The following is a 27,155-nucleotide window of genomic DNA, read 5'->3' as shown; positions in this document are numbered from 1 at the left end:
TCAACCCTTTTCGGGTTATTTAATGCTGAATCCAAAGATTTTGAAGAAAATTTTTTTTGATAGAATATATTTGTTGTTTTCAAGTCGGTTTCTATTTAACCCATAGTTGGGGCCCTAACAGGTACTACCACTTCGGGTCAGAGTGGACCTGGGAGCAGTGGCAATTAAAAGGTGGATCCACACTCCCCAAAGCCCACAAGCTGGGGCCTCACCACTGGATATAGTTTAAGGTAATATCCAGGACCCCCATTGAAGGATTTTACCCTCTGCAGGGGGGAGGGTAGTCGGCGTATTCTAATGCCCCACCGACAGGGCCAAGATCTGTTTTACAATTGTTATAAAAAGGGAACGAAATTTAAATTCCCGTTCCATTTAAAAAAAAAACCGTAAAAGAGAGCGTTCTCCGCAAGTTTGACCATTATTTTGCAATCAATTATGAAGAAAATATTTAAAAATACTTATAAAAATCTCATAGCGGAATATACGCCTTTTCTCACGTATGTACTTATACTTTTGTGAAAATATATGGAAACTGCACAGGATGTTACGGTAAACCGAAAATTAAAAAAAAAAAATATGAAACTAGTTTTTAATAAATAATTTGGAAATTTAAACACAAGGCGGTAATTGTATGGGAACTACTGGAATCGCCCCAACACTAGTGTATCCCATTGGATAAATGTTCTTGTAATACTCAAGAGTGATAATATTTCTTTTGTATATGATTGTACGGCATAATTACGTTGACACACCGGTTTACCCTGGATCAGTTAAGTTAAGCAACGTTGAACCTGGTCAGTACTAAATGGGTGACCATTTGGGACTTCCAGGTGCTGTATGTGCTCTCCGCTTATCTCGGCATTGTTTCCTGTCGTCCTGGACTTCTCCTTGCCACTGGACCCAAACAGTGCCGATTAAGGAGAGGTGCGGTTGGTGATTACACAACGCGTGCCTCACAATTACACGCGCAAGGGGTATCCTTTGTCTTTCTAAGCTGAATAGAGGCATCATCATCATATATAAGACACTGCCAGGCACAAATGCTTCGAATCAGAGTGGACTTGTAAGCAATGAATAATGAAAAGTACGTCCATGCTCTTTGAATCTCTAAGATTAAAACTACACCAGCGGATTTAATATCAAGTCCTATCGAAGACAGATTTTATTAAACGGATAGAATTAAGCTAAACATTTGCCACAACTAATGTTGATAGCAAAACCTTATATAATACTTTCAAAGAAAGTCGTTATTTGTTCTAGAATTATAGAATTCAGGAAACAACATTAGAAATTGTATACAACACCATAAAGTGTGATTGTAAAAAGAGGATAATTCAGCTCGAAACTGTATATAATAGTGATAACGTTCTGGTTATAGTCAAGACTGTCTACTCCTTGTGATTTCCTGTTTCTGCTCCAAATAACAGACGGCAGATCGAAGATATTGTTTCTTTCTGATTAATTATTAGCTTTTTTTCTGAGATATCATAAGAATCAACTCCTTTTCCTTGTGTAAAGAATGGCTTTCTTGCCAGATTTACCATCCTTAATTATCCAGCAAAGGAACAGCAGAAACCACAGGTAAGACAAAGCAGACAGTGTTGACTAAAAGCCAAGGGCATAATCTTGAAGACTATTAAATCGACATCTTCATTGACGTAATTCCTAGTTCAAGTGTATAACTCTATCCCGTGGGGAGGCATTATAAATAGGTACACAAATAGAGTAATAGCTACGTAGGACCAGGAAATAAATAGTGTTTCCGTTGCTTCATTAGAATGAGACAGAAGAGTGAATAAATAACTCGCTGATAATATATATATATATATATATATATATATATATGTATGTATATATATGTATATATGTATATATTTATGTATATATATATAATATATACATATGTATATATGTATATACTTATAGATATATGTATATACATGCATATATGTATATATTTATGCATATATATATAATATATATATATGTATATATGTATATTTATATATATATATATGTGTATATCTGTATATATTTATGAATTTATATAATATATATATATACATATATATAATATATATGTGTATATTAATTTATATATATAATATATATACATAGATACATAATATATATATGTATATATTTATGCATATATATAATATATATGCATATATATATGTACATATATATGTATATATATACATATATAAACACACACACACACACACACACATATATATATATATATATATATATATATATATATATATATATATATATATATATATATATATATATAAGGAAAGAGAAAAATGAAAAAACAATCTACCATTTGCCCCTTGGGTCATTTTTATAGCAAGGCCAGTACCAACCTCCTGCTGAGGAGTTGACCGACTTGCATCGCCTCGTTTCAGAGAAACATAAATATGCCAGCATGTTTATTCTTTTTGCCTTGAACAAACCTCATTGATTCGGGCGTGTTTTTCAATACGACGTATGGGCGGGACGAGAGAATGTACATCACCCATAGCAGGAGTTATCCACACACAATTTGCAGATGTAAGCGTTCAAATAACAGAACTGTTTGTCCAACGCACTTGCAGGCCAACAAAAGCACAAAAAACATTACATATAGAACAGTTCTCTCTCTCTCTCTCTCTCTCTCTCTCTCTCATACACATATACACATACATCTTTACAGATATATATTAAATAAATACTATATATTGATATACGTTTATAATGTGCATATGTATAATACACATATATGAAATATCCATATATATATATATATATGTATATATATATATATAAATATATGGCTGTATTTATACAAACATATAAATATATATCTTTAGATATATATATATGTACATATATATATATACATATATATCATATTTATACATCTACACCCAATCAAATTCATATGTAATTTGTATGTAATCTATTTCATCGTCAATATTCTTTGTATATATATATATATATATATATATATATATATATATATATATATTGTAAATACACACACACACACGCACAAACACACACAGACACACATATATATATTATGTTATATTTTATATTTTATTTACAAGAAGTTTTTAGATGAGATAAGTCATTGGTACGGTCGGTTTCAAACCCGATAATTAGGACCGTTTTCGATACCTATATCAACCTCTCTTCAGCCAATACCCATCTCTGACGAAATATACGGTATGCATTCATACATACATACATACATACCCACATACATACATACATACATACATACATACATACATACATACATACATATTTAAACCGCGGAACGTTCTCTTTTATATATATATATATATATATTTATATATATATATATATAAAACATATATGTATATATTTAAAACACACACACATACACACACACATATATATATACATTTAAAACACGGAGCATTCTCTTATATATATATATATATATATATATATATATATATATATATATATATATATATAAAAGAATGTTACGTGCTTTCAATACATATGCATGTATGTATGTATGCATGTATGTATGTATATATGTATGTGTTTATTTCCATGTGTATGTTGGGTGGAGAGGGCTCCCGTAAGCTGTGGTTAAGGCAACCCCTCTAGGAGAAGCAAATCTCTGATTTAAAAAAAAACATAAAGCGGGAGACAAGTACCCGGAATGAGCTGGTCTGTAGTTTAACTTGTTGGTGGCTATCTTGCTCTTGTTTGTTGCTGGATCTCAGCATTTTGAACCGAAAGAGAGATTTAGCTGTTGTACAGAACGGAATCTCTGTAACATCATCTTTGTATAGATACTCCCTGAGGCATTTGTCTATAAAAAATAGTCCTATAGCAATGGAAAAGTTGTGATGCGTGTAGGCTTGAAATGCTGGAAGCATAAATTAATTGATCTGCCATCATTATATGTATCCGTGTGTCCATGTACGTATATGTATACGTATGTTTATATATATATATATATATATATATATATATATATTTATATATGCATATATGTTTGTGTGTGTTTGTATGTATATATGTATATATATGTTTGTCCGTGTATGTATATGTATGTGTATCTATGCATATGTGTATGTTTGTGTATAAATTCATAGATATGTATGTATATGTAGTTAAATGTATGTGTATATGTACATATATGTGTACGTACTTGTATGTGTATATGTATATGTGTGTTTGTATTTGTATATGTGTGTATATATGCGTATGAATTTGTGTATGTATGCATGTGTGTATGCATATGTATTATGTGTGTATGTATATATGCATATATGTGTGTATGTTTATGGATATATTTTTGTATCTATGTGTGTGAGCGTGTACGTATATATATATATATGTATATATAGCAATGACCGTCTTCAGTGTATTGTCTGCTTGAGTGTATAAAAAAACATAAAGCGGGAGACAAGTAACCGGAATGAGCTGGTCTGTAGTTTAACTTGTTGGTGGCTATCTTGCTCTTGTTTGTTGCTGGATCTCAGCATTTTGAACCGAAAGAGAGATTTAGCTGTTGTACAGAACGGAATCTATGTAACATCATCTTTGTATAGATACTCCCTGAGGCATTTGTCTATAAAAAATAGTCCTATAGCAATGGAAAAGTTGTGATGCGTGTAGGCTTGAAATGCTGGAAGCATGAATTAATTGATCTGCCATCATGATATGTATCCGTGTGTCCATGTACGTATATGTATACGTATGTTTATATATATATATATATATATATATATATATATATATTTATTTATTTATATATGCATATATGTTTGTGTGTGTTTGTATGTATATATGTATATATATGTTTGTCTGTGTATGTATATGTATGTGTATCTATGCATATGTGTATGTTTGTGTATAAATTCATAGATATGTATGTATATGTAGTTAAATGTATGTGTATATGTACATATATGTGTACGTACTTGTATGTGTATATGTATATGTGTGTTTGTATTTGTATATGTGTGTATATATGCGTATGAATTTGTGTATGTATGCATGTGTGTATGCATATGTATTATGTGTGTATGTATATATGCATATATGCGTGTATGTTTATGGATATATGTTTGTATATATGTGTGTGAGCGTGTACGTATATATATATATATATATATATATATATATATATATATATATATATATATATATATATGTATATATAGCAATGACCGTCTTTAGTGTATTGTCTGCTTGAGTGTGTAAATTCGCCGGTACCATTAAAAAAAAAAAGAAGAAAAATAATGTTAGGACTCATGGACGTTAAGTGTCTGAGGGAGTGACACTCGTCTGGCAAGGCATTGCAATCATCATGTATGTATGTATGTATGTATGTATGTATACCGTATATTTCGCCGTATATGTGTGTATGTTTATGGATATATGTGTGTATGTATGTGTGTGACTACCCTTAAAAGTTAAAAAATCATCTTAAGAAACCAATATTCAATAAGATGGCGGATGCTGTAATTTATTGCCCAGGTTAAACAAACATGGTTTCATGATTTAGCAGTCTTCTTATAAAACCGATATATGATAAATTTATTAAGATTTGCCCCAATTTTTCCCTCGTCTTATCTGACGACCGCCATATATGCTGATTCTTTGGTGGCCACATGTAAATCGTTCATCATAATTTTGTGTAATGCTTTGGATATGACAACTCTTTCGCTATATAGTAGGACTGCCATGTATTTGCTGGTCTCTCTTTGTGATTTTCTGTTTTTTTTTTTTTTTTTTTTTTTTACAAAGGCGTCACCACATTATCAAGGCCCAGAGGCCACTCAAGGATAAGGGTTAAAGAGTGTACAGTAGAAATTGATCAATATAGTAATCATTAGTAATGAAAATTTGGTAAATTTGATAACTTATATGGAACGGCTCATCAAGAACTTATTTACTTTAGACTTGAACACAACCATATTGTAGTCAGCCGGAAAGCAGGAAAACGGAAGACAATTCCACAGGCGTGCAGTTCTAAGAAAGAAGCTTTGTTCATGGAATCTACGTTTAGGTTTAGGCACAGATAAAGAGTGGGGGAAATTATTGATAGTGTTTACAGCTAGACGAGTGTTTCTTGTGAAAGTTTGGCGAGGGGGGACCATAGATTGAAGCTCAGTTGAACACTTTCCATGAAAATAACGATACATCAGAGACAAACTCGCAACATCTCTTCTGTGAGATAGAGGTTTCAAGGAGGAGAAAAGGACATCTCCTACGAGGCTACGAAGTCTATTTTGAACTCTATCAAGGCAGGACAAGTCCTTTCTAGCAGCTCCTGCCCAGATGTGGCAACAGTATTCCATCCTTGGACGTACCTGGCTCTTATATAGGTAGAGAATAGCATCAGCAGTGAGATATCTACTGGATCGATAGAAAGATCCCACCATTTTTCCAGCGGCCTTGGCAACAGATTTGATATACGTGTTCCATTTAAGATCAGGAGTAATGGTCAAGCCCAGAAGCTTGTCAAAACTTGAGGCCTCCTGAAGACGAGAGCCATTCATTTCAATTGATGACAAATGTGAATTAGAATGTTGATGATGTAAAGAGAGAAGCTTGGTTTTAGATGCATTAAAAGTAACCAGCCACTCCTTTCCCCATTGTACTACGTGCTCAAGATCAGAGGAGAGAGAATTGGAGAGAACTTGGTCGTTTACTGTCTTAGATGTGCTACCATAAATGGTAGTGTCGTCAGCATAAATGTCTACAAATGATGTAAGGATATGATTTGGAAGATCATTAATGTAGATCAGGAAAAGAGTTGGGCCCAGGATGGATCCCTGAGGGACACCGGCATTAATACTGTGAGCTTCTGATTTTTGCCCCTCAACTACTACTCTTATGAACCTATCAGAAAGACATGATTTAATAATTGAGAAGACTTTTCCAGCTATACCATAGCTAGCGATCTTATGAAGTAAACCTTTATGCCATACCCTATCAAAGGCTTTAGATATGTCAAGAGCAATTGCCCTAGAAAGATTGCCACCGTCGAGAGATTTGCTAATCCTATGCGATATAACTGTAAGGACATCTGCTGTAGATCTAGCAGAACGGAAACCATATTGAGTGTCACTAAGAAGGTTATTTTTGTTGAGATGTTTGATTACTTCTGTATTTAACACAGATTCTAGCAACTTACTCATGACGCACAGGAGACTTATTGGCCTGTACTGAGAGGGGGATGAGCGATCACCTGAATTCTTAAATATAGGGCATACTGATGAGATTTTCCAGGGAGATGGGAAACTATTCTCCTTAAGACAACGTTTAAACAGTTTTGTAAGTATGGGCGCTAATTCAGGTTGAAGTTTTTTGAGTACTATAATTGGAATACCGTCAGGGCCAGTTGCTTTACTCGAATCAAGGTTTTTGATTAGCTTCGCAACATCACATACAGATATACGTATATCACATAGCGTGTTTTCTGATACAGGAGGAAATATTGGGGGTTGGCGGTCTTGGTCGCAAAGGGTAGAATTAGCTGCAAAGTTCTTGACAAAGAGTTTGGCTTTGTCAGATGCTGACGAGATTACCTCAGGTCCATTGATAATAGTTGGGATGGAGCACACGCTTCTGTTCAGGATTCTGTTTGCTATTTGCCAAAACTGGTGGGAACCAAGCCGCTGCTCAGCTACTTTGGACTTAACAGATTGAGTATACAACACTCTTGCGTTCCTTATTACTTTCTTACAATGGTTGCTGGCAGTCCTGAAAACGGCTTTAGTTTCCATACATCTATTACGTTTGAAGCAGTGGAAAAAGTGATTTCTGTGCGCAATGGCAGCAGCACATTCTGGAGAGAACCATGGCTGGCTGTTAGGTTTTTGCTGAAACTTTTTAGAGGGTATGAAATGGTCAATACCTACAATTAACCATTCAGTTAGGTCTAATACTATAGAGGACACATCCTTTTTAAACATGGAATGCAGAGGTAGATCAGATATAAATGTACGGAAGCTATCCCAGTCAGCCTTAGTGTATCGATATACTGTACGATGAAGAGGTACGTCTGGGGACTTATTACATTTCATTTTTATCTTGATTGATACAACAGAGTGGTCGGAAGATCCAAGAGGCGACAGAACAGAAACTGAACATAGTTCAGGGCAAGTTGTGAGAAAAAGGTCTAGTAGGCTCGCATACTGGCCGTCATTATCGGGCACACGGGTAGGTTCCTGAACAATCTGAGTGAGGTCATAGGCAATGGAGAAATCATGACAGAACCTCCCCTCATCATCGGTCTTGTTTGAGTGGGTCAACCATTCGACGTTGTGAACATTGAAGTCTCCACATATGTGAATGTTAGCTGAAGGATAAGTAGAAAGGACTTGGTCAATTTTCTCAGATATGCTTTGAAAGATAGTAACTCCGCTGTTGTGGGGGCGATAGAGAGTAAATATAAATGCAGTAGTGTGAGCTAAAGCAAAGTGTTTTGTAGCATTAATACTTTCGTCTTTTTTTTGTTCGCGTTTAACTTCATGACAAGAACGTTTCTGATGGTATTGCACACCGTAGTTTTAATCACATTATCAGTACGCGAGGAAGCAATTATGGAGTCCTCAAGATGTCCACTAGGTCTTGGGACCAATCTTGAATGCCTGTCCGTATGTTCGTTCTACTCGGAAAAGAGGTACCGTACCTTGAAATAGTAATTCAGCAGTGTGTTTGTTGTGTAGATCGATATTTTATTATTCGACCCAAAGATGGTCAACGGAAGTTTATAGTCGGTCCGTAGTATAAAGAATCGTTCATATAAATGTCGGTAGAACTTTCTAACCGCAACGATAATAGTAAGAGCTTCTTTCTCGATCTGTGAATAGTGTTTTACTTCCTGGAGTAGATATCATGACGCGTGTACAATCAGTTTTTTTTATACTTCTGTCCGGCATTTGATGTAAGATGCAGGCCACTTATTCCATGTGAGTTCGAATCTAGTTTTGAGTCATAATTAGGGCTATGACTCGAGTATATATCCGACACAGTTAGACACAGTTAATAAATCGAGAACCACATCAGTCTATCTAAATATATATACTTGAGATTTAAAATAATGAAAAGAAAATTCTCTTGTCATAGCCCGAGTCATAATGCTCAATGTAGAGATCTAACGTCATGTTTTATTTTATCGAATGCCACCTGTCTCAATTTCCATACTGTCATTGCTGAAGAGCTCGTTCGTAAGAGATCGTGCATATTGGGAATGTTATGTCTGGTTATAGTTCACGAATCGCCCCCAAAATTGTAATTCCGTAATACATGTTGGCGCCGGCATGTCCTTTATAGCTGTGACTCGTCCCGTATAAGATCCTCTACCAATTTCGTCGTTGATGTGCCCCAAGTATTTTATTTTTTCCATGAAAGAATCACACTTTCCTTTTTTTTTAATTTTAAATCCAAAATCTTGTATCCGTGGGAATACCTCGTGGACATGTTCTCCGAGTTGTTTTATCGTCTTACTTATTATGATAATATCATCTAGCTATACTACCGCGAAATAAAGACTGCTCAACTTATTATCCATTATTTCTTGACAAATAGCGGGCGCTAGCTTGACTTCAAAGGTTAACCTTTTGAATTTGAATAACCCTTTATTAGAATAACCCTTTATTTTAATACAGCACAATCACGTTGGCACGCCGGTTCTCGCCAGATCACCGAAGTTAAGCAATGTTGAGCCTGGTTAGTACCAGATGAGTGACTATTTGGGAAGGCGAGACGCTGTATGTACCGCGAGAAACTGACGCGGTCTATCCTTCTCTCGAGGGTAGATGGGACTCTCTTAAGCAATGAAAGGCACCTCGTCTACTGATGACGTCACGATAAAAATACCCTTAATAGCCGTTGCGAAGCATCAAGTATTCAGCTACCAACAAAATTTGAATTACACTGCAAACTCGTGTCGTGAGTTCAATCGTTTTTAGTTGTTTTACTCACTTTAAACCGTGTAATCGGCTCGAAAATCATACCGTGTTCATCGAGATATTTTAAAAAGAAAAATGGCGGCATGCTCGCTGTTCAACACGGTAAGTTTGGGGAAATGAGTTCAAACAAACAAATTATACAAAATACTCTTAGAAACATACTGAATAGATGTCCGCCTATGTCACGGTAACAAATATTAAGTGAGTTTCTAACAGTATTTTGTATAATTTTTTTAACTCGTTTTCCCAAATTTACCGTATTCAACAGTGAGAAAGCCGCCATTTGCATTTTTTCCAATACATCGGTAAACACTGTATGTTTTTCGAGCCGAATAAACACGTTACATTAAATGAAAACACTAAAAAATTTATCCTGTAGAAAAGTAACTTATTTTGCCTTTGATAATATTTATTTTGCTATATGTTTGTTATTTTGACAACTTTTTCGAATCTATGTGTTCATAAAACAAACTCGCTATTGAATTTTTAGGTATATAGATGTGTCTGTACATATATAATTGTTAGGTATATAGATGTGTCTGTATTCCGTATATTGATTTTTTTGTATAAATATATATTTATATTTTGTATATATGTATATACATATTTATCCTCCAATCCGTTTATTCGAGACATACTTATTTTATGAAATCACCAATTTCGATGGTGCCCCTAATCTAGGGAGGTCAATAGTTTTACAGAATTTCCATTAAGATTTTGTACTCAGCAGAGTATTTTTGGGGTGAGCCGATTAAAAAAAAGTATTGTCAGAGAAAAAAGAGTTTTAGGTGTTAAATGTAATAAATTCAAACATGTTATCAAATCAGGCATGCGATAAAATCAGGAGTTTTATGAAATCAGACATGTTATAAAATCAGGCATGTTATAAAAATCGGACATGTTATAAAAATCAGACATGTTATTGAATAAGACATGTTATAAAATCAGGCATGTTATAAAATCAGACATTATAAAATCAGGCTGCCCCTCTCTTTCCTTCCTCCCTCCAGCTCTCTCTCTCTCCCTCTCTCTCTCTCTCTCTATATATATATATATATATATATGTATATATATATATAAGTGTGTGTGTTGGTGCATATGTGTATATTTTAAATATTCTGTATATAGTTTTAATCTCCTTTCTCGTATATATACGGATATATTAGTTTATATATATATATATATATATATATATATATATATATATATATATATATATATATATATAGTGGAAATGGTAATTAATAAAAACTGAAGAAAGTGCACAATACTGTTGTGGAGCAAATATGCGTTTTTTTTTTTTATTACCGTATCTTTCTGTTAAGTTACATTATATTTTCAGCTACTCGGCCGTTTTTTTTTTTGGCCGTCTGTAGCTTCTTCACACTTTTACAGAAATGTTCGCTATTTTTGGATGAGAGAGTGAAAGAGTGAATGAGGTCAGGGGGGGTGCGAAGATGGTGGAAGAAAGAGAGGAAGGGAACAAAGGGGAAGGTGGGAAGGGGCGCTTGGTATGTCAGTAATGTTTTAGTTTTGGGGTTTAAGGAACTTGTGGGGGAGGGTATGGGAAGTTTATTTCTGGTGTGGCTGAGGGCGTAGGGATACATGGAGGGGAAGGGGTACATGTGGGGGTGGGAGGAGGGGGGTTACTTTAAAATTCGAGTCTTAATGTTAAAGTTTTTATGCGTCTCGTTGGTGAGATGATTTCTTGGTATGTCTTGACCTGTTGGGTGTTCGCTTATGTTTGGAGGCGGGGGCTATGATTCGGTTTATTTATTTTTATTTTTATTTTGTTGTTAATTGTTTGTAGAGGGTAAGCTAGTGGTCACGGGCACGGCACGGGTACACACATGCGCACGTACACACATATATACTTGAAAGAAACGGTCACATGTCCACATACATCCCCGCCCTGGCGTGCAAATATATGCCCATATGTGCGCCTGCATGCGCCTGCATGCATAGACACCCGCGTTGCTCTCGCTTACGTCAAATTTTCTTTTAAAATTGGGTACGCGTGCGCAGGCATTGATGCGCTCATACACAGATAAATACACACATCGACGCCCCTGCCCCCGCCCCCAAAGAGGCGATTATACGGGGCCATATGCGCATATTGATTCAGGCATATTTGCACCCCACACATACATGCAAGCGCACGCGCACATACAGATACCAATACTCGTCAACACATACATCGACATATATACACAGCTGCACGCTCTCACACACTATGTGGACAGCAGGCAGAGGGCACATATACTTTCACATCCACACACGCATACACAGGTACGTGCACATATACATTGGTACCCCACATATTCCCCTTCCCCTCCATGTATCCCAATGCCCTCAGTCACACCAGAAATGAACTTCCCAGACTCTCCCCCACAAGTTCCTTAAAACGCCAAACTAATACATTACCGACATACCAAGCGCCCCTCCCACCTTCCCCCTTGTTCCCTTCCTCTCTTTCTTCTGCCCTCCTCGCACCCCCCGACCTCATTCACTCTTTCACCCTCTCATCCAAAAATAGCGAACATTTCTGTAAAAGTCTGAAGAAGCTACAGGCGGCAAAAAAAAAACGTCCGAGTAGCTGAAACAATAATGTAACTTAACAGAAAGATACGGTAAAAAAAAATAAAACATATATATATATATATATATATATATATATATATATATATATATATATATATGTGTGTGTGTGTGTGTGTGTGTGTGTGTGTGTGTGTTTGTGTGTATGTCTGTGCCTGTGTATCCTATTAATGAATATTCATATTCAAATTGGTACTAGCGCATCCTCTGAACCAGACGTAACTCAGCGTTCAATCGGCTTTTCCCGGCACATGAAGTTGATAGTGGGATAATGCCGAGCGTTGACAGTGAAATCATACGCTATGGAAGAGAAAAAAAATAGCAAAATGTCAAATGTAAAAACATATGAAGGACTAGCCTGTGTGCCCGGCGTTGCCTTGGTGTTTGGAGGTGTGTTGAGCAAAAAAAAAAAAAAAAAAGGTGGTATTAGGCAGGAAGGTTCGAACCCGTACTGTGAAGGAGCAAAAGAACGTGGAAATAACAACGTGGCGTCTTTGCTATTGCGCCCACCACCAAACCGGAAGTGACATAGGTTTAAATTAAGCCTAGACAATCGAAAAGAGGAGATGACTTTCGAAAATATCGGCGAAAAAAGCGACCTCTCTCTGTAGAAAAGTGCCCGGGTGAGGGTGAAGGAATTAATGTTTTTGGTCTACATTTCGATATTTGTCCTCCGAAAGGTCGATTCTTTAAAAGAATACTAATCTTGTGAAAATCCATCGCGTCCGTCGAAAGTTTTAGGCATATATACATACATACATACATACATACATTTAAACAGACAGGTGAGATTTATATAATAGATTAATTATTGGACAAACTTCCTTTTTTTTAAGTCCAACTTTCTTTTTACGGCTATTTTAATTATAGTTAGGGTTGGCGTATTTTTATTTTAATATTTTTTTTTCATGTATTATTTGGTAAAAATGTCAAAATAAAAGTTTGTTGGTTACCACTTTTCCCCCGGGATTTAGCGAAGAGAATCTAAGTCCTGATTGCTGTCCATCGTAATCACTTCACATTCTCATATCTCCAGCCATTGTCCTCCGTAATGTTCCCTCTCTTTGCTAGCCGTCACGTTTGGCCGAATTTTACACATTGTGTTGTATTTACAAGTAGTCTCCGCTGTTGACAAAAGTCACTTACGGCGGCCGGTGTCTGTAGCTGTTGTTGGACCAAGGCGGTCAAATTTTTAATCAAACAAATGGTTGAAACCATTGCCAAAAGGGAAAATATGATGGAAAAAATTAAATCTGCTTCATTCGAAACCTTAACCCTGATCTAATAATTATTTAAAAAAAAAATAAACATTTTCACCTGGTCAAAATGATAAGACCACTTTAATAAAATCGGCTAGTTTTGAAAAAAATGAATACGAAAAGCTTTCTATGTTACTAAAAGCAACTTGTTAGTGGATAAAAAACATCTTACTAAATTATAAATGGCAAAAGGGAAACCATTATCAGAGTTTGAGAGAGGAAGGATCTTTGAGCTTAATAGAGGTGGACTTTCCATAGATCCATTGCAAACGAAGTGAATCGTAGCAAAACGGTCATCAAAAATGTTTAAGAAATCCAGATAAATATGGGCACAAAAAGAGTCCAGGTCGACCAAAAAAACATAACTCCATCACTGGATCGCCGTATCAGAAGTTTTAAAAAAAACTCCAGTATGAGCTCAAGTCGATTGAAAAGCCAAACAGCAGCAGAATGTAGTCCTAAAACCATCAGAAGGCATCTGAAAATGAAGGGTTTCAATCATTTAAAGCGACTGCAGAAACCACGTCTTCTTGAACAGCACAAATCTAACCGACTTAAATACGCCGCCAAATACCAGACTTTGGATGAAGAGAAGTGGGAAAATGTAATTTTCTCCGGTGAGAAAAAGTTTAATTTAGATGGTCCAGATGGATTTCAACACTATTGGCATGATAAAAATTTGCCCAAAGAGACTTTCTCAACTCGGCATAGTTGAGGAGGGTCTTTAATGATCTGGGGTGCTTTCTCGTCAGCTGGGACCCTAAAGTTGCAAGCAGTGAAAGACCGGCAAACATCATTGAAGGACATTTCAACGCTTGAAAATGCTTCTATCAGGACTGAAGGTCTACGTCTATGTGGAAGAAATTGGATTTTTCAGCAAGAACACGCTGCGATACACACTTCTCGACAAGCTTGAGAATACTTTTCTTCAAATAATATAGAATTGTTAGATCATCCAGCATGTTTCCATCATATTTTCCCTTTTGGCAATGGTTTCAATCATTTGTTTGATTAAAAATTCGATAATATGCGTAAACGCTTACTTTCTTAAGTGGTCTTATGATTTTGACCGGGACTTTATATATTCTTTATATATATAAATATACTTTATACATGTGTATATATATATATATATATATATATATATATATATATATATATATATATATATATATATATAAATATACTTTGGGTATATATATGTATAGGTTATATATATATATATATATATATATATATATATATATATATATACTTTAGATATGTATAGATATACACTTTATATATGTATGCATATATACTTTGTACATATATACTTTATATATATATATATAAATATACTTTTTGTATATATATATATATACTTTATATATATATAATCATTTACTATAATAAATTATATATATACTTTATATCTATATATACTTTTATATATATTCATATTACTATATGTATATAATATATATAATATTATATATAATATATATATATATATATATAGATATATATATATATGCATTTTAAGAGAGGAACATACGCGGTCTTTTCCTGAATTTTATGAAATTAATTTGTGAAAATGAATTTCTTCGCTCGAAATGTAATTGAAATAAAACTCAAATTGATAATTTTAGATTTTCACATACCTTTTTTTTTTAATACTTTTAAAAATAATTTATTGAATAAAATCGTAAAATTTCGCGCATTCCGATCTCGGTGATTAGAAAGTATTTTTTTTTTTTTAATGGATTCTATTTCGTTTAATTTTTGGGATGAAAAAAAATATCATGTCTTCTTCCCAGTTTTATAAGCAAGGAATTTTTTGTTGTTGTTCATAACTTTTTCATTTTTGTTTGCTATTCTATTTTATGACTGAATCTCTTCTGCCATCGGAAATGGCAGACGCATTTGTTATTTCTAGTGTAATTTTTGCGAGTGTAATATATTTGGGGAATTTGATTGCAAATATATGACTTTAGTAAGATAATAGCTCAGTTGGCTTTGGAGTTTATTATCTATCAATCCCCCCCCCCAAAAAAAATAGTAATATGTAAGGCTATGTTCGAAATTTTAGATGACGGTATCTCAGTTGATTTAGGGACAAACTCTTATCCAAATAAAGATGTTATGCCTGAGGTAATAGCTATTCCAGACCAAAAGTATCGGATACTTAACTTTGATTTTACACCGGAAAATAGTTTCTCTAGGATAATCATTTATATATCAAAAAAATAAACAAATAAATAAATAAATAAATAACAACAACAACAACAACAACAACAACAATAACAATAATAATAATAATAAGCGGGACTTGTGGAAATTCATTCACATGTAATATATTGATGTTAGCATTCTGTAGATGTTCAGCGTAAATGGACACACTCTGATATTATTCTGTTAAAACTGCATTAAGTATTTATCTAAACTAGCAGGGACGCCCGGCGTAGCCCGATCGTAAAGTACGCTAAAATATGATATTTTAAGTATTGCAGATTTCATATATATTATTATACATTTAATGTTGTATTCATTTTTATATATTATAAAATTTTGATTTCAATATATATATATATATATATATATATATATATATATATATATACATATATATATACATATATATATATATACACATATATATACACACATATACATATATATATACACACATATATATATACATATATATATACACACATATATATACACATATATATATACACACATATATATATACACACACACACATATATATATATATATATATATATATATATATATATATATATATATATATATATATATATATATATATAGCACGTAGACGAGACGGACATTCGCTTCGCCGCTTGTACAACTTTTAAATTTAAGATGCGTCCACATCGGCACAAATCCTCAACGTTCATGACGACGATGATGATGCTGGGTAAAAATAGGTGAATTTAACATGAATAAAAAAGAAAAACAATCCAATGTACACAGCACGTAGAAGAGACAGACATCCGCTTCGCCGCTTGTACAACTTTAAAATTTAAGATGCGTTCACAACGGCACAAATCCTCAATGTACATACATACATACATATATACATACATGCATGCATTTTTTCTGTATGAGCACGTAGAACGGAGATGAAATTCTAGTCCCCTTTGGAGTAATCTCCTCCGGTTGCAATGCACTTGTTTTAACATTTTAACAATCTCTGGAAAGCCCCATGGATGTTCACTTCTCTGAGCGTGTCAATGACCTTCGACACTGTCTCTTTCATCTCATTTATCTCATAACGATAGCTCTAAGGTTTTTCTTGAGCTTAGAGAATAACCAAAAGTCAAAGGGAGTAATTTCTCGACTTTAGGGTGGATGAGGGACTGTATTTATGTCTATCTTAGTCAAATAGTCTTTGACAAAGATAGAGTTATGGACTGGTGGAAATGCCACTGACTCGATTTGAAGAATGCTGGCCTTTTTCAAAGGAATCTTCTCCTAAACTCCCTTAAAACATCAACAGAGTATTTTTCTAGTCTATCTAGCGGGAACCCAGTGCATTTAGATCATACCCGTGCTGTCAAACAAAGGATCATCATAAGTTTCTGGTTGAATTTGCTCTATCTGGCCATCTTGGCTTGGGTTTGGGAGAGCCAGCATGCTTCCACTGCAAATCCTGTCTCTTGGTTTCTGTGTCATAGCTGTAGATCCAGATTTTATCGTAGGTTATCACCGCATCCAAAAATGTGGGATCTGAACTGATCAGCTTGTCCATCTCCTTGTTGTCATGACAACGTCTTTCTTTTTTTATCTTCTCTGAGCACCCTTAGGATAAACTCCGCGAAAATCTTCCGCATTTTCAGTTCGTCGCGAATAACTTTGTGTACAGTTACTACACTGTCATCATACTGTGCACTAACTGTCTCCGTAGACACACGATGATCCTTATACATGAATTTCTTTATTTGGCATGTCAACCCTGGTGTTCTGACTTTATTACTCCCTCACACCTTTCATTATGCCTCACAATCTCCCTGTCTTCATTGAATCTCTTATGCCACCCAAAAACGTGTTCTAATGTTCAAAAGATGTCTCAAGTATTCCGTACGTCTCAATGGCAATTTTTTTTCCAAGTTTAAAACAGAATTTTATTGCATATCATTCTTCTAAAGTGCCCTTATGTCCAGATTGCATTTTTATAAATTTATTAACTGTGACAATCAGGCTTTAGTATGGTGTATTCCAATTCCTGCTGTAGCTGTTCATTTGAACCTAAAATCATAAAAATTAGTCAGTCATCTCATAAGATTGCATATCATTCTTCTAAAGTGTCTTCAAGTCCAGATTGAACTCGTGCTCCAGAATTTACTTTTCTACATAGTCACCATCATGCTCAACGCTTATTCACCGGAAATTCAATAACGCATCCCCACTTCTGATGAACGCCCGTGACAGGTGCTGCTTTCTTAGAATCTCACACCATCAATATCTGCAACAGAGATATGAAATTTTCAGGTGATGAATGCATAAGTTCAGTTTATTTATTTCTTCTTTTGCATTTTTACCCCAAACAAGTCACGACGCACCTTGTTGTAGGGGGCTACTACCTGGGACATGATTTGCATGGGTACTGTGCTGGGAGTTGAGCAGCAAGATGTCTGTTCACATTACACTTGCACTTATGTATGTCAGTACAGTCAGGGAAGCAGAAACCCGGAAGGGAATTCCAAAGTTTAGCTGTCCTAAGGAAGAAGCTATTAGAGAAGAAAGCTTTCTGGCATCTGGAGATCTCTACTGTGTAGGGGTGCGATTTTGCTGCTTGTCGGGGATATTTTCGTCGAAGGGGCACAAGGGCTTGCAGTTCGTCGGAGAACCTATCATTAAATTACTTGTAAAACAGGCAGAGTGATGCAACATTTCGTCGATGGGACAGAGGTTGAAGCCTAGCTGACAGTGCGGGATCTATTAGATTGGCGACTCTTTTTTGAGCCCCGACTAAGAGTGAGAGATTAGTAGCAGACGCACTAGCCCAAATGTGGCAACAATACTCCATACATATTCCTTCATAACAATTTAATTTGCAATCCATCTGATCTATTCATACGGAATAAAAAAAAGCGAGGGTTATTAGGTTTGGAACAGTACCCGTACTAATAAGCTAACGGGCGAGGGGATACGGCTTTGCTAATCGTAAAATACGCTTAAATATGATATTTTAATTTGTCCAGATTCGTATATATTATTGTAGAGTCGTGATTTCAAAAGTAAAAAAAAAAATATTTCGGTGCCTTCAACTAGAATCGAAACCGAAAGCAAAACTGTAGCATTCAAAGCTGGTGATGTTACCACTATACACTATACAATAACGATTTTTTTAAATTTTGACCTATTTTTGACCCCATAAAAACTATTCAAACCTACTAAAGACCAGGTGCGTAAAAAAATCCAATCGTTAGAGGCCACTAGCGCAATGCTGCGACTTTTAGTTTCTGGGGAGATAGAGTTTGAATATATGGAGACAGACAGACAGTCAGACAGAAAGACAGCCATATATATTAGATTACCGCTTAAAATCGCTGAAAGTCACTCGAGAATAAGGATTCCAATTTACTTTGCCTTCCCACCAGGGCAGAGTTAGGCAGAAAGGTTGTTTTTAATGCGGAGGAAAAAAAAATTAAAATTTGTCTCAGATGAGAAGGATTACTCCTCTACTAACTGGGCACAAAAAAATTAAGTTTACCATCAAAACAGATACTACACTTTGGTCTTAAGCCGAAGGCTAAGACATCCCTTATAGTGTTAAGGATGAGGATTATTGCGACTGGCAATTTGTTGATGGATAACAATTTAAATAGTTACTTTTCGATGTTTTTGTATTTTTGCAAATTATTTTGTTCTTTTCATTTTCTTGTTAATGATTTTTCCGTCTGTGTATGTGTGTGTGTATGTGTGTGTGTATGTGTGTGTATTCGTCTCTGACATGAAGCACGTGTATTACATTTATATCCTGTGGCATTTTTAAATCGGGGTCATCTTCACCGTGGGCTGAAATCGGCATGGTAGCTAATTAACGCCTTCATGGGCTTAGAGAAATCGATACACGACGGGGATTTAAATAGATACGTTACCAGTAAGTAAATAGTTTTAGAGGAGAGCATAGGAAGCACGAGCGATGTCGAACACACGTACACAGAGCATCCGCTTGACTAATGTTAGGTTTATATATTTATATATATATATATATATATATATATATATATATATATATACACACACACACACACACACACACACACACATATATATATATATATATATATATATATATATATATATATATATATGTTGTTTTGAAAAACAACCATCCTGGAATTTTTATTAAATTTTTATTCACACACACACATACACACACACACACACACACACACACACACACACACACATTTATGTACATATATGTATATATATATACATATATGTATATATATATATGTGTGTGTATATGTAATATATATATATAGATATATGTATATATACATAGATATGTTTATATATATATATGTCTGTGTAGCTTAATTATAATTATGTTTATATATATATATATATAATTATGTTTATATATATATATATATATATATCTGTGTAGCTTAATTATAATTATGTTTTTTTTTTGTTTTTGTTTTTTACACAGTGATCACCACTTATCAAGGCCCGGACGCCACTCAGGGATAAGGGTTATTGCAAGTACATTACGTTAGTGAGGAGATTTGCTGATATGTTTACTTAATGGGGCGGTTCATTAGGAATTTGTTAACATTGGACTTTAAGACAACCAAGTTATAGTCCGGAGGGAGCAGGCAGACGGAACAGAGTTCCACAGGCGTGCAGTTCTAAGAAAGAAGCTTTGTTCATGGAATCTGCGTTTTGATTTAGGCACAGATATAGAGTGGGGGAAATTTTTCACAGTGGATTCAGCTAGACGGGTGTTTTTCGTGAAAGATTGGCGAGGGGGGACCAGAGATTGGAGTTCAGATGAGCATCTGCCATGGAAATAACGATAAAACAAGGACAGGCTCGCAACGTCTCTTCTGTGGGAGAGAGGTTGCAGGGTAGAGAAAAGGGCATCCCCCACTAAGCCACGAAGTCTATTTTGTACTCTGTCAAGGCAGGATAGGCTGTTTTTAGCAGCCCCTGCCCAGATATGGCAACAGTATTCCATCCTTGGACGTACTTGGCTTTTATATAGATAGAGAATTGCATCCGTAGTGAGATATCTTCTGGAGCGGTAGAAGGATCCCACCATCTTTCCAGCGACCTTGGCAACAGACTTGATGTACGTGTTCCATTTCAGATCAGGAGTAAAGGTCAAACCCAGAAGCTTGTCAAAACACGGGGCCTCACCCAGACGATAGCCATCCATCACAATTGATGCCAGATGGGGATCAGAGCGTTGATGATGTAAGGATAGGAGTTGGGTTTTGGATGCATTAAAGGTAACCAGCCACATCTTCCCCCACTGAACCACGCGCTCGAGATCAGAGGAGAGAGAATCAGAGAGAACTTTGTCATTTACAGCCTTTGATGTGTTGCCGTAGATGGTCGTGTCATCAGCATAGATGTCAACGAATGATTTAAGTATGTGTTTAGGGAGGTCACTGATGTAGATCAGGAAGAGAGTTGGGCCCAGTATTGACCCCTGAGGGACTCCAGCATTTATATTGCAGGCCTCCAATTTTTGTCCATCTACCACTACTCTTATGAGCCTATCAGAGAGAAATGATTTAATGATTGAGAAAACATTTCCAGTTATACCGTAGCTGGAAATCTTGTGAAGTAGAACCTTATGCCATACCTTGTCGAAGGCCTTTGATATGTCGAGAGCAATTGCCCTAGAAAGGAAGCCTTTGTCAAGAGAGTCACTAATCCTGTGGGATATAACCGTCAGCACATCTGCGGTAGATCTTGCAGAGCGGAAACCATATTGTGTGTCACTAAGAAGGTTATTCCTGCTGAGGTGGTTGACTATTTCTCTATTTAATATGGATTCCAGCAACTTACTCATAACACACAGGATACTTATTGGTCTGTACTGAGAGGGAGATGACTTATCACCTGAATTCTTAAATACAGGGCAAACTGATGAGGTCTTCCAGGGAGTCGGAAAGCACTTCTCCTTAAGGCAGCGCTTAAATAGTTTCGTAAGTATGGGAGCAAGTTCTGGTTGAAGCTTTTTTAACACTATAATAGGGATGCCATCAGGGCCAGTTGCTTTACTGGAATCTAGGTTCTTTATTAGCTTGGCGACCTCATGCACGGATATTTGTATGTTACCTAGCTTGTTCCGTGTTATAGGAGGAAATATGGGGAGTTTATGGCCTTCGTTGTGTAGCTTAATTGCCATATATATATGGCAATTAAGCTACACAGATTATTCTGGGTTTCATCCATGCTAGGATGCGTCACCGAATCCTTGTGTGGATGAAACGCGGAATATTCTGTGTAGCTTTATTGCCATATATATTTTTATAACTTACTACCTAGCTCTACCTATGTATTGAGCACTGTTGAAGTAAAGGTTACGCATAAAATTATACTTTCGTACATTAATTTATGTGATTAAATGAATTAGTCATATATATATATATTTATATACATATATATATTTATATATATATATATTTACATATATATATAGATATATATATATATATTTATATATATATTTATATATATATTTATATATATTTATATATATTTATATATATACATATATATATTTATATATTTATATATATATTTATATATATAACTATATATATTTATATATATATATATATATATATATATATATAACTATATATATTTATATATATATTTATATATATATAAGTCAAATATATATATATATATAAGTCAAATATATATATATATATATATATATATATATATATATATATGTCAAATATGAACAGGCAAAATTATAGAAGAATAAAAGGTCAATCAAATGAGGTTTTGTTTGTTTAAACAGTTACATTAAATTTAGCTTAAAGTTGGTTGTTTTTATTTTACGGCATATCAACGCTTTTCAAGTTATTTAATGCCGAATCCAAAGATTTTGAAGAATTTTTTTTAAATAGAATATATTTGTTGTTTTCAAGTCGGTTTCTATTTAACCCATAGTTAGAACCCTAACAGGTACTACCACTCCGAGTCAGAGTGGACCTGCGATCAATGCCAATTAAAGTGTGGCTCTACACTCCCCAAAGCATGCAAGCTGGGCCCTCATCACTTGATATAGTTTAAGGTCATATCCAGGATCTATCTATCTATCTATCTATCTATCTATATATATATATATATATATATATATATATATATATATATATATATAAATATATATATATATATATATATATATATATATATATATATACTTTTGGGTGATGATCTATCAATTTTAGTTTGACTATTATTTTAATATCAATAAGTTGGCATTATTTTATCATCACTAAAATTGGGTATTGTTTCCACATCTGGAGTAGAGCCGTTCGGGGCATCCTATTCTGCATTAACAAAGTTCAAAATCGAATTCGTAATCCAGTCAGAGATCCCATTTTCTCCCTCAAACCCCTTTCCCCTAGAAGAGACGTTGCGAGCCTCAATATTCTCTATCGTTATTATCACAACAGGTGCTCGTCTGAGCTCAAATCTATCACCCCCCGACAAAAGTTAACAAAGATCACTCGTCCATCTAGTACCACTATCAACGTCCCCCAACTTTCTATCTGTAGTTTCTATCTGTGCTTAAATATGAACTCATGTTCCATGAACAAAGATTCTTTCCTAGAACTGCCCACTTGTAGAACTCTGGCCTCCTAGCCCGCTTACCAGCTGACTACAACATGGTAGACTTCAAGTTCAATGTAAACAAGTTCTTGTTGACCCATTAAATTGTCAATTTATACCCAATTTCCCCCATCAATGATCACTACGCTGTTGTCTAAGTGACAACCGTAGGCTTACGCAGGATTGACATTTTGGCCTTGATAAGTGGTAGCCCCCTGTAAAAAAAAGTCATGGTTAAATAGTGCTCTAAACATAAAAATTCATTTCAAATGCGCCCTTGTCTTACCAAAGAACCTACTGTTGATTTTATACGCCGGACCTTTCCGCTTGTGTAGTTATAAAACTTTTCAAATGCACTTGTGGTGTAAAGCTTTATAAGTAAATTTTCATTGAAGTCCGACTGTTCCTTCCTTTGTCGGATTTGTTCGATTATCGATTTTCGATACTTATCGAAGGCATTCCGAAACGAAACCTATCTAAGAACACTCCCACAAGCATAGGGTATATTCGTATGAAATTTACCCAATATTGTTTGGAGTTCATAGGGAATGTACTCACATACATACACTGACAACCTGACTTTTGTATATAAATAGAGATGTTTTAATGCATATATTGTTCTAATTTTAGTTTTTTTTTTCTTTTCTTCTAGGATCAATCTCGACCGATGACTCCATATCGTTCAGTGTCAACAAACGAGGCAGCGCTTCACGAGTGGACGGCCTGGCGTATATCAGTTAATGAAAATCTCTCGCATAATTTAAAGGTTTACCACGACGGCGGCCAGAAGGAAATGCCCCATCTCATCACTGGTCGACTAGGCGAAGAAAGCTTTCGAAATAGCGTCAAGGTGCCCAGCTTTGGAATGAACTTGCGCCAGACGTACGGGCGGAGGTCCGTTAATCAGATCCAGAACCACTCGTTGGCTGACGATGTCTTTCTCATGTACGGCATACCGCGGGTCAATCTGGTGCGGAAAAACGCAGCTCTCGACCGTTCACAAAGTGCTGATGATCCGATGAAATCTTAAATGGTTTTATTTGGGGGGGGGGGATATTTTTTTAGCAATGGGTAATGCAGGAAAACTTTTTTTTTTTCGGAACACAGACACAAGTTGCTTCTTTTGACAGCGAAGCAGATGTATCTGATGTAATCTCACATAGAATCGACAAAACAATCGACGGGGTGTCCTCTCTTGACATACCAAACGCGTCTGATAGGGTTTAGAATAAAGGTCTCCTTGGCAAGATTTTCATCTATGGAATATCTGGGGCTGTCTTTGCAACTACGGAACTCTTTCTCTTTAATAGGTTTATACAAGTAGTTGTCGATGGTTGAACTTCGTCGAAATCAGACTGCTCCTTCTTTTATCGGATTTTTTTTCCATTATTGATTTTCCATGCTTATCGATGGTATTCCGATTCAAAATCTGTCTAAGAACACACCCAGATACATGAAGTACATTCCTATGAATTTTTTCCAAAATCGCCCCGGTGTTATTTTATTTATTCTTTTCTGTGAAATTATGGGTTGGATGAAAGTGTTTCTACCGAACGAACTAGATTCGAACTTGGCATACTAATGTGTCGTTAATCACTCAGCCACCGTCAGCCCCCACAACATATATGTTGTTACACTTGGCTCACAAACTGCTCTGCGCCTGTGACCTGAACATCTGTTTCCTTCCGAACCTCTTGTTATGTTTCTATTAAGTTTTATGGAGAAGGTTAATGTTTTTTTTTTAAATATTCGGAGTATTTGCTGTTAAATTTAAAAAAATATATATATTTTTTGTATAATTTTTAATTATAATTTTTAAAGTTGATTTTTTTTTATTTGTTATTCGCGAGGGCTATGTATTTCTTTTCCTCCAACGTGTCTAAAATGACACAGCGTAGATTTTTTTTTTGTTGGATATATTGAGTTACCTGAAAAAGGTAAAATCTAAATGAGACATAACAAATTAACTAATTCGAATAGGAAGTTTGCTTCTTTTTTTTGCCAAAGAGAAAACAGACCTTAACATTTTGATCTAACCTGAAAAGAGCAGTCACTAACCAGACTTAATAAAAAAAACAAAAACATTGATACATGTATTTGAAACCGTAGGAACAGGTATAATTTTTAATGTAATATTGTCGATAGAAATTCCGTTTTGGCTAATCTAATTAGAATAATTATAAACTCCAATCATGTATTACATGCAGTCATTATGGCTATGCAGTATGAATAAGAACCTATAGATGTTCAAACCAACATATATGGTCAAGAAATGTACTACTATCTAAATGATTATTTGTTTATTGACTTTTTTCTAAATATGCATACTAACAACTTTGAAAACAAGATTTATGTTTATTGCTTGTCTCTTGGCAAAACATGAAGAATAACTTTACATCGTATTGTACAATTATAACGAATAAAGAAATACTTTATTTTTACGAAGATGTTTTTGTTCTTTTGCTACAGTCACAATGGGTTAGCATTACAACATTTTACCCAAAACTAAAAAATATATCTCCTGTAAAAAAAATATTGTTACACAATGTCAGATAGCGATTACATAAGCTAGTGTTAATCTTTACAAAGGGTCGAACTAAGTGCAAATCAAAGTGGCACGATGTTTGGAAAATAAACCAGTTTCTACAAATTATATATAAAAAAGAAAGGGTCTACCATACGATTGTATTGAGATAAAATATTAAAGTAGAATAAAAACAAAGAGACGTTAATCAATATAATGTTATGGACTCGGGTTTGCGGAGACACGAAAGTTTAGGTTAGTGTGGCTATGTGTTGTATTGGCTGTCCTCTCTTTAATGATGTACCTGTTTACCGCCCACGTACGTATAATCATGTTCCTATTTACAATGCCTCCCCACGGGACAGAGTTAGACGCCAGGGTCGTTTTTTAATGTGGAGAAAAGGAACAAAAATTAAAATTGTCTCAGTCGTGAAGGATTTCTCCTCCACTGACAGAGAACAAGAAATTGAAGTGTAGATCTGAAGAACAGATACTACACTTTGATATTGACCAGAAGGCCAAGCGTATAATCATGTTAGCTGCATTTATTTCATTTATTGCAGACTATTATCCTCATCTCTTAGTTGTTTTACGACGTTTCGGGCAACTATTCCTCTGGCCTTCGTCAGGTGGTAGCCGCAACGGGATAGGAATGTTGAGTCTTTTAACTGTATCCCCAGTAATTACTGCCTTCCATAGTTGGACGGTGTACCAAGAGAAGGATGGGGATAATGAGCCACAGGAATCCCAACAAGAAACATTGCGAAGATCCCCCAAATAGAGAGCAACGTCCGTCAGAATAGTTGGATGACCACTTAGCGTAAGAGACTTAAGAGATCAAGGGGAGGGCCGTGTAAAAGAGTGAAAAAGAAAAAAAAGAGCCAGTGATATGGAAAGCCGACTTATCGAGAGGGAGGTGAAAAAAGAAACATGGCGACGGATAGAGCAAAAAATTATACATGATGTTCCCGGAAAAGAGAT

General features: G+C 35.1%; 1 protein-coding gene across 1 annotated transcript in view; it reads left to right on the top strand.

Annotated features, from left to right (window-relative positions):
• LOC145279939 (uncharacterized) overlaps window positions 1-26,091 on the top strand; it is a 524,321-nt gene extending 498,230 nt beyond the window's left edge. The window contains exon 3 of the mRNA XM_080131525.1: window positions 24,303-26,091. Coding sequence (XP_079987651.1) covers window positions 24,303-24,680 — 378 coding nt within the window. The 3' untranslated portion in view covers window positions 24,681-26,091. The remainder of the gene's footprint in view (window positions 1-24,302) is intronic.
• The last annotated feature ends 1,064 nt before the right edge of the window (window positions 26,092-27,155 follow it).

This window comes from Euprymna scolopes, chromosome 7 (genome assembly GCF_053919585.1).
Source record: "Euprymna scolopes isolate OS-2025 chromosome 7, ASM5391958v1, whole genome shotgun sequence".
Classification (NCBI taxonomy): Eukaryota; Metazoa; Mollusca; class Cephalopoda; order Sepiida; family Sepiolidae; genus Euprymna; species Euprymna scolopes.
Note: the sequence above shows the minus strand (reverse complement) of the source record. Positions and strands in the feature narration are given on the sequence as shown.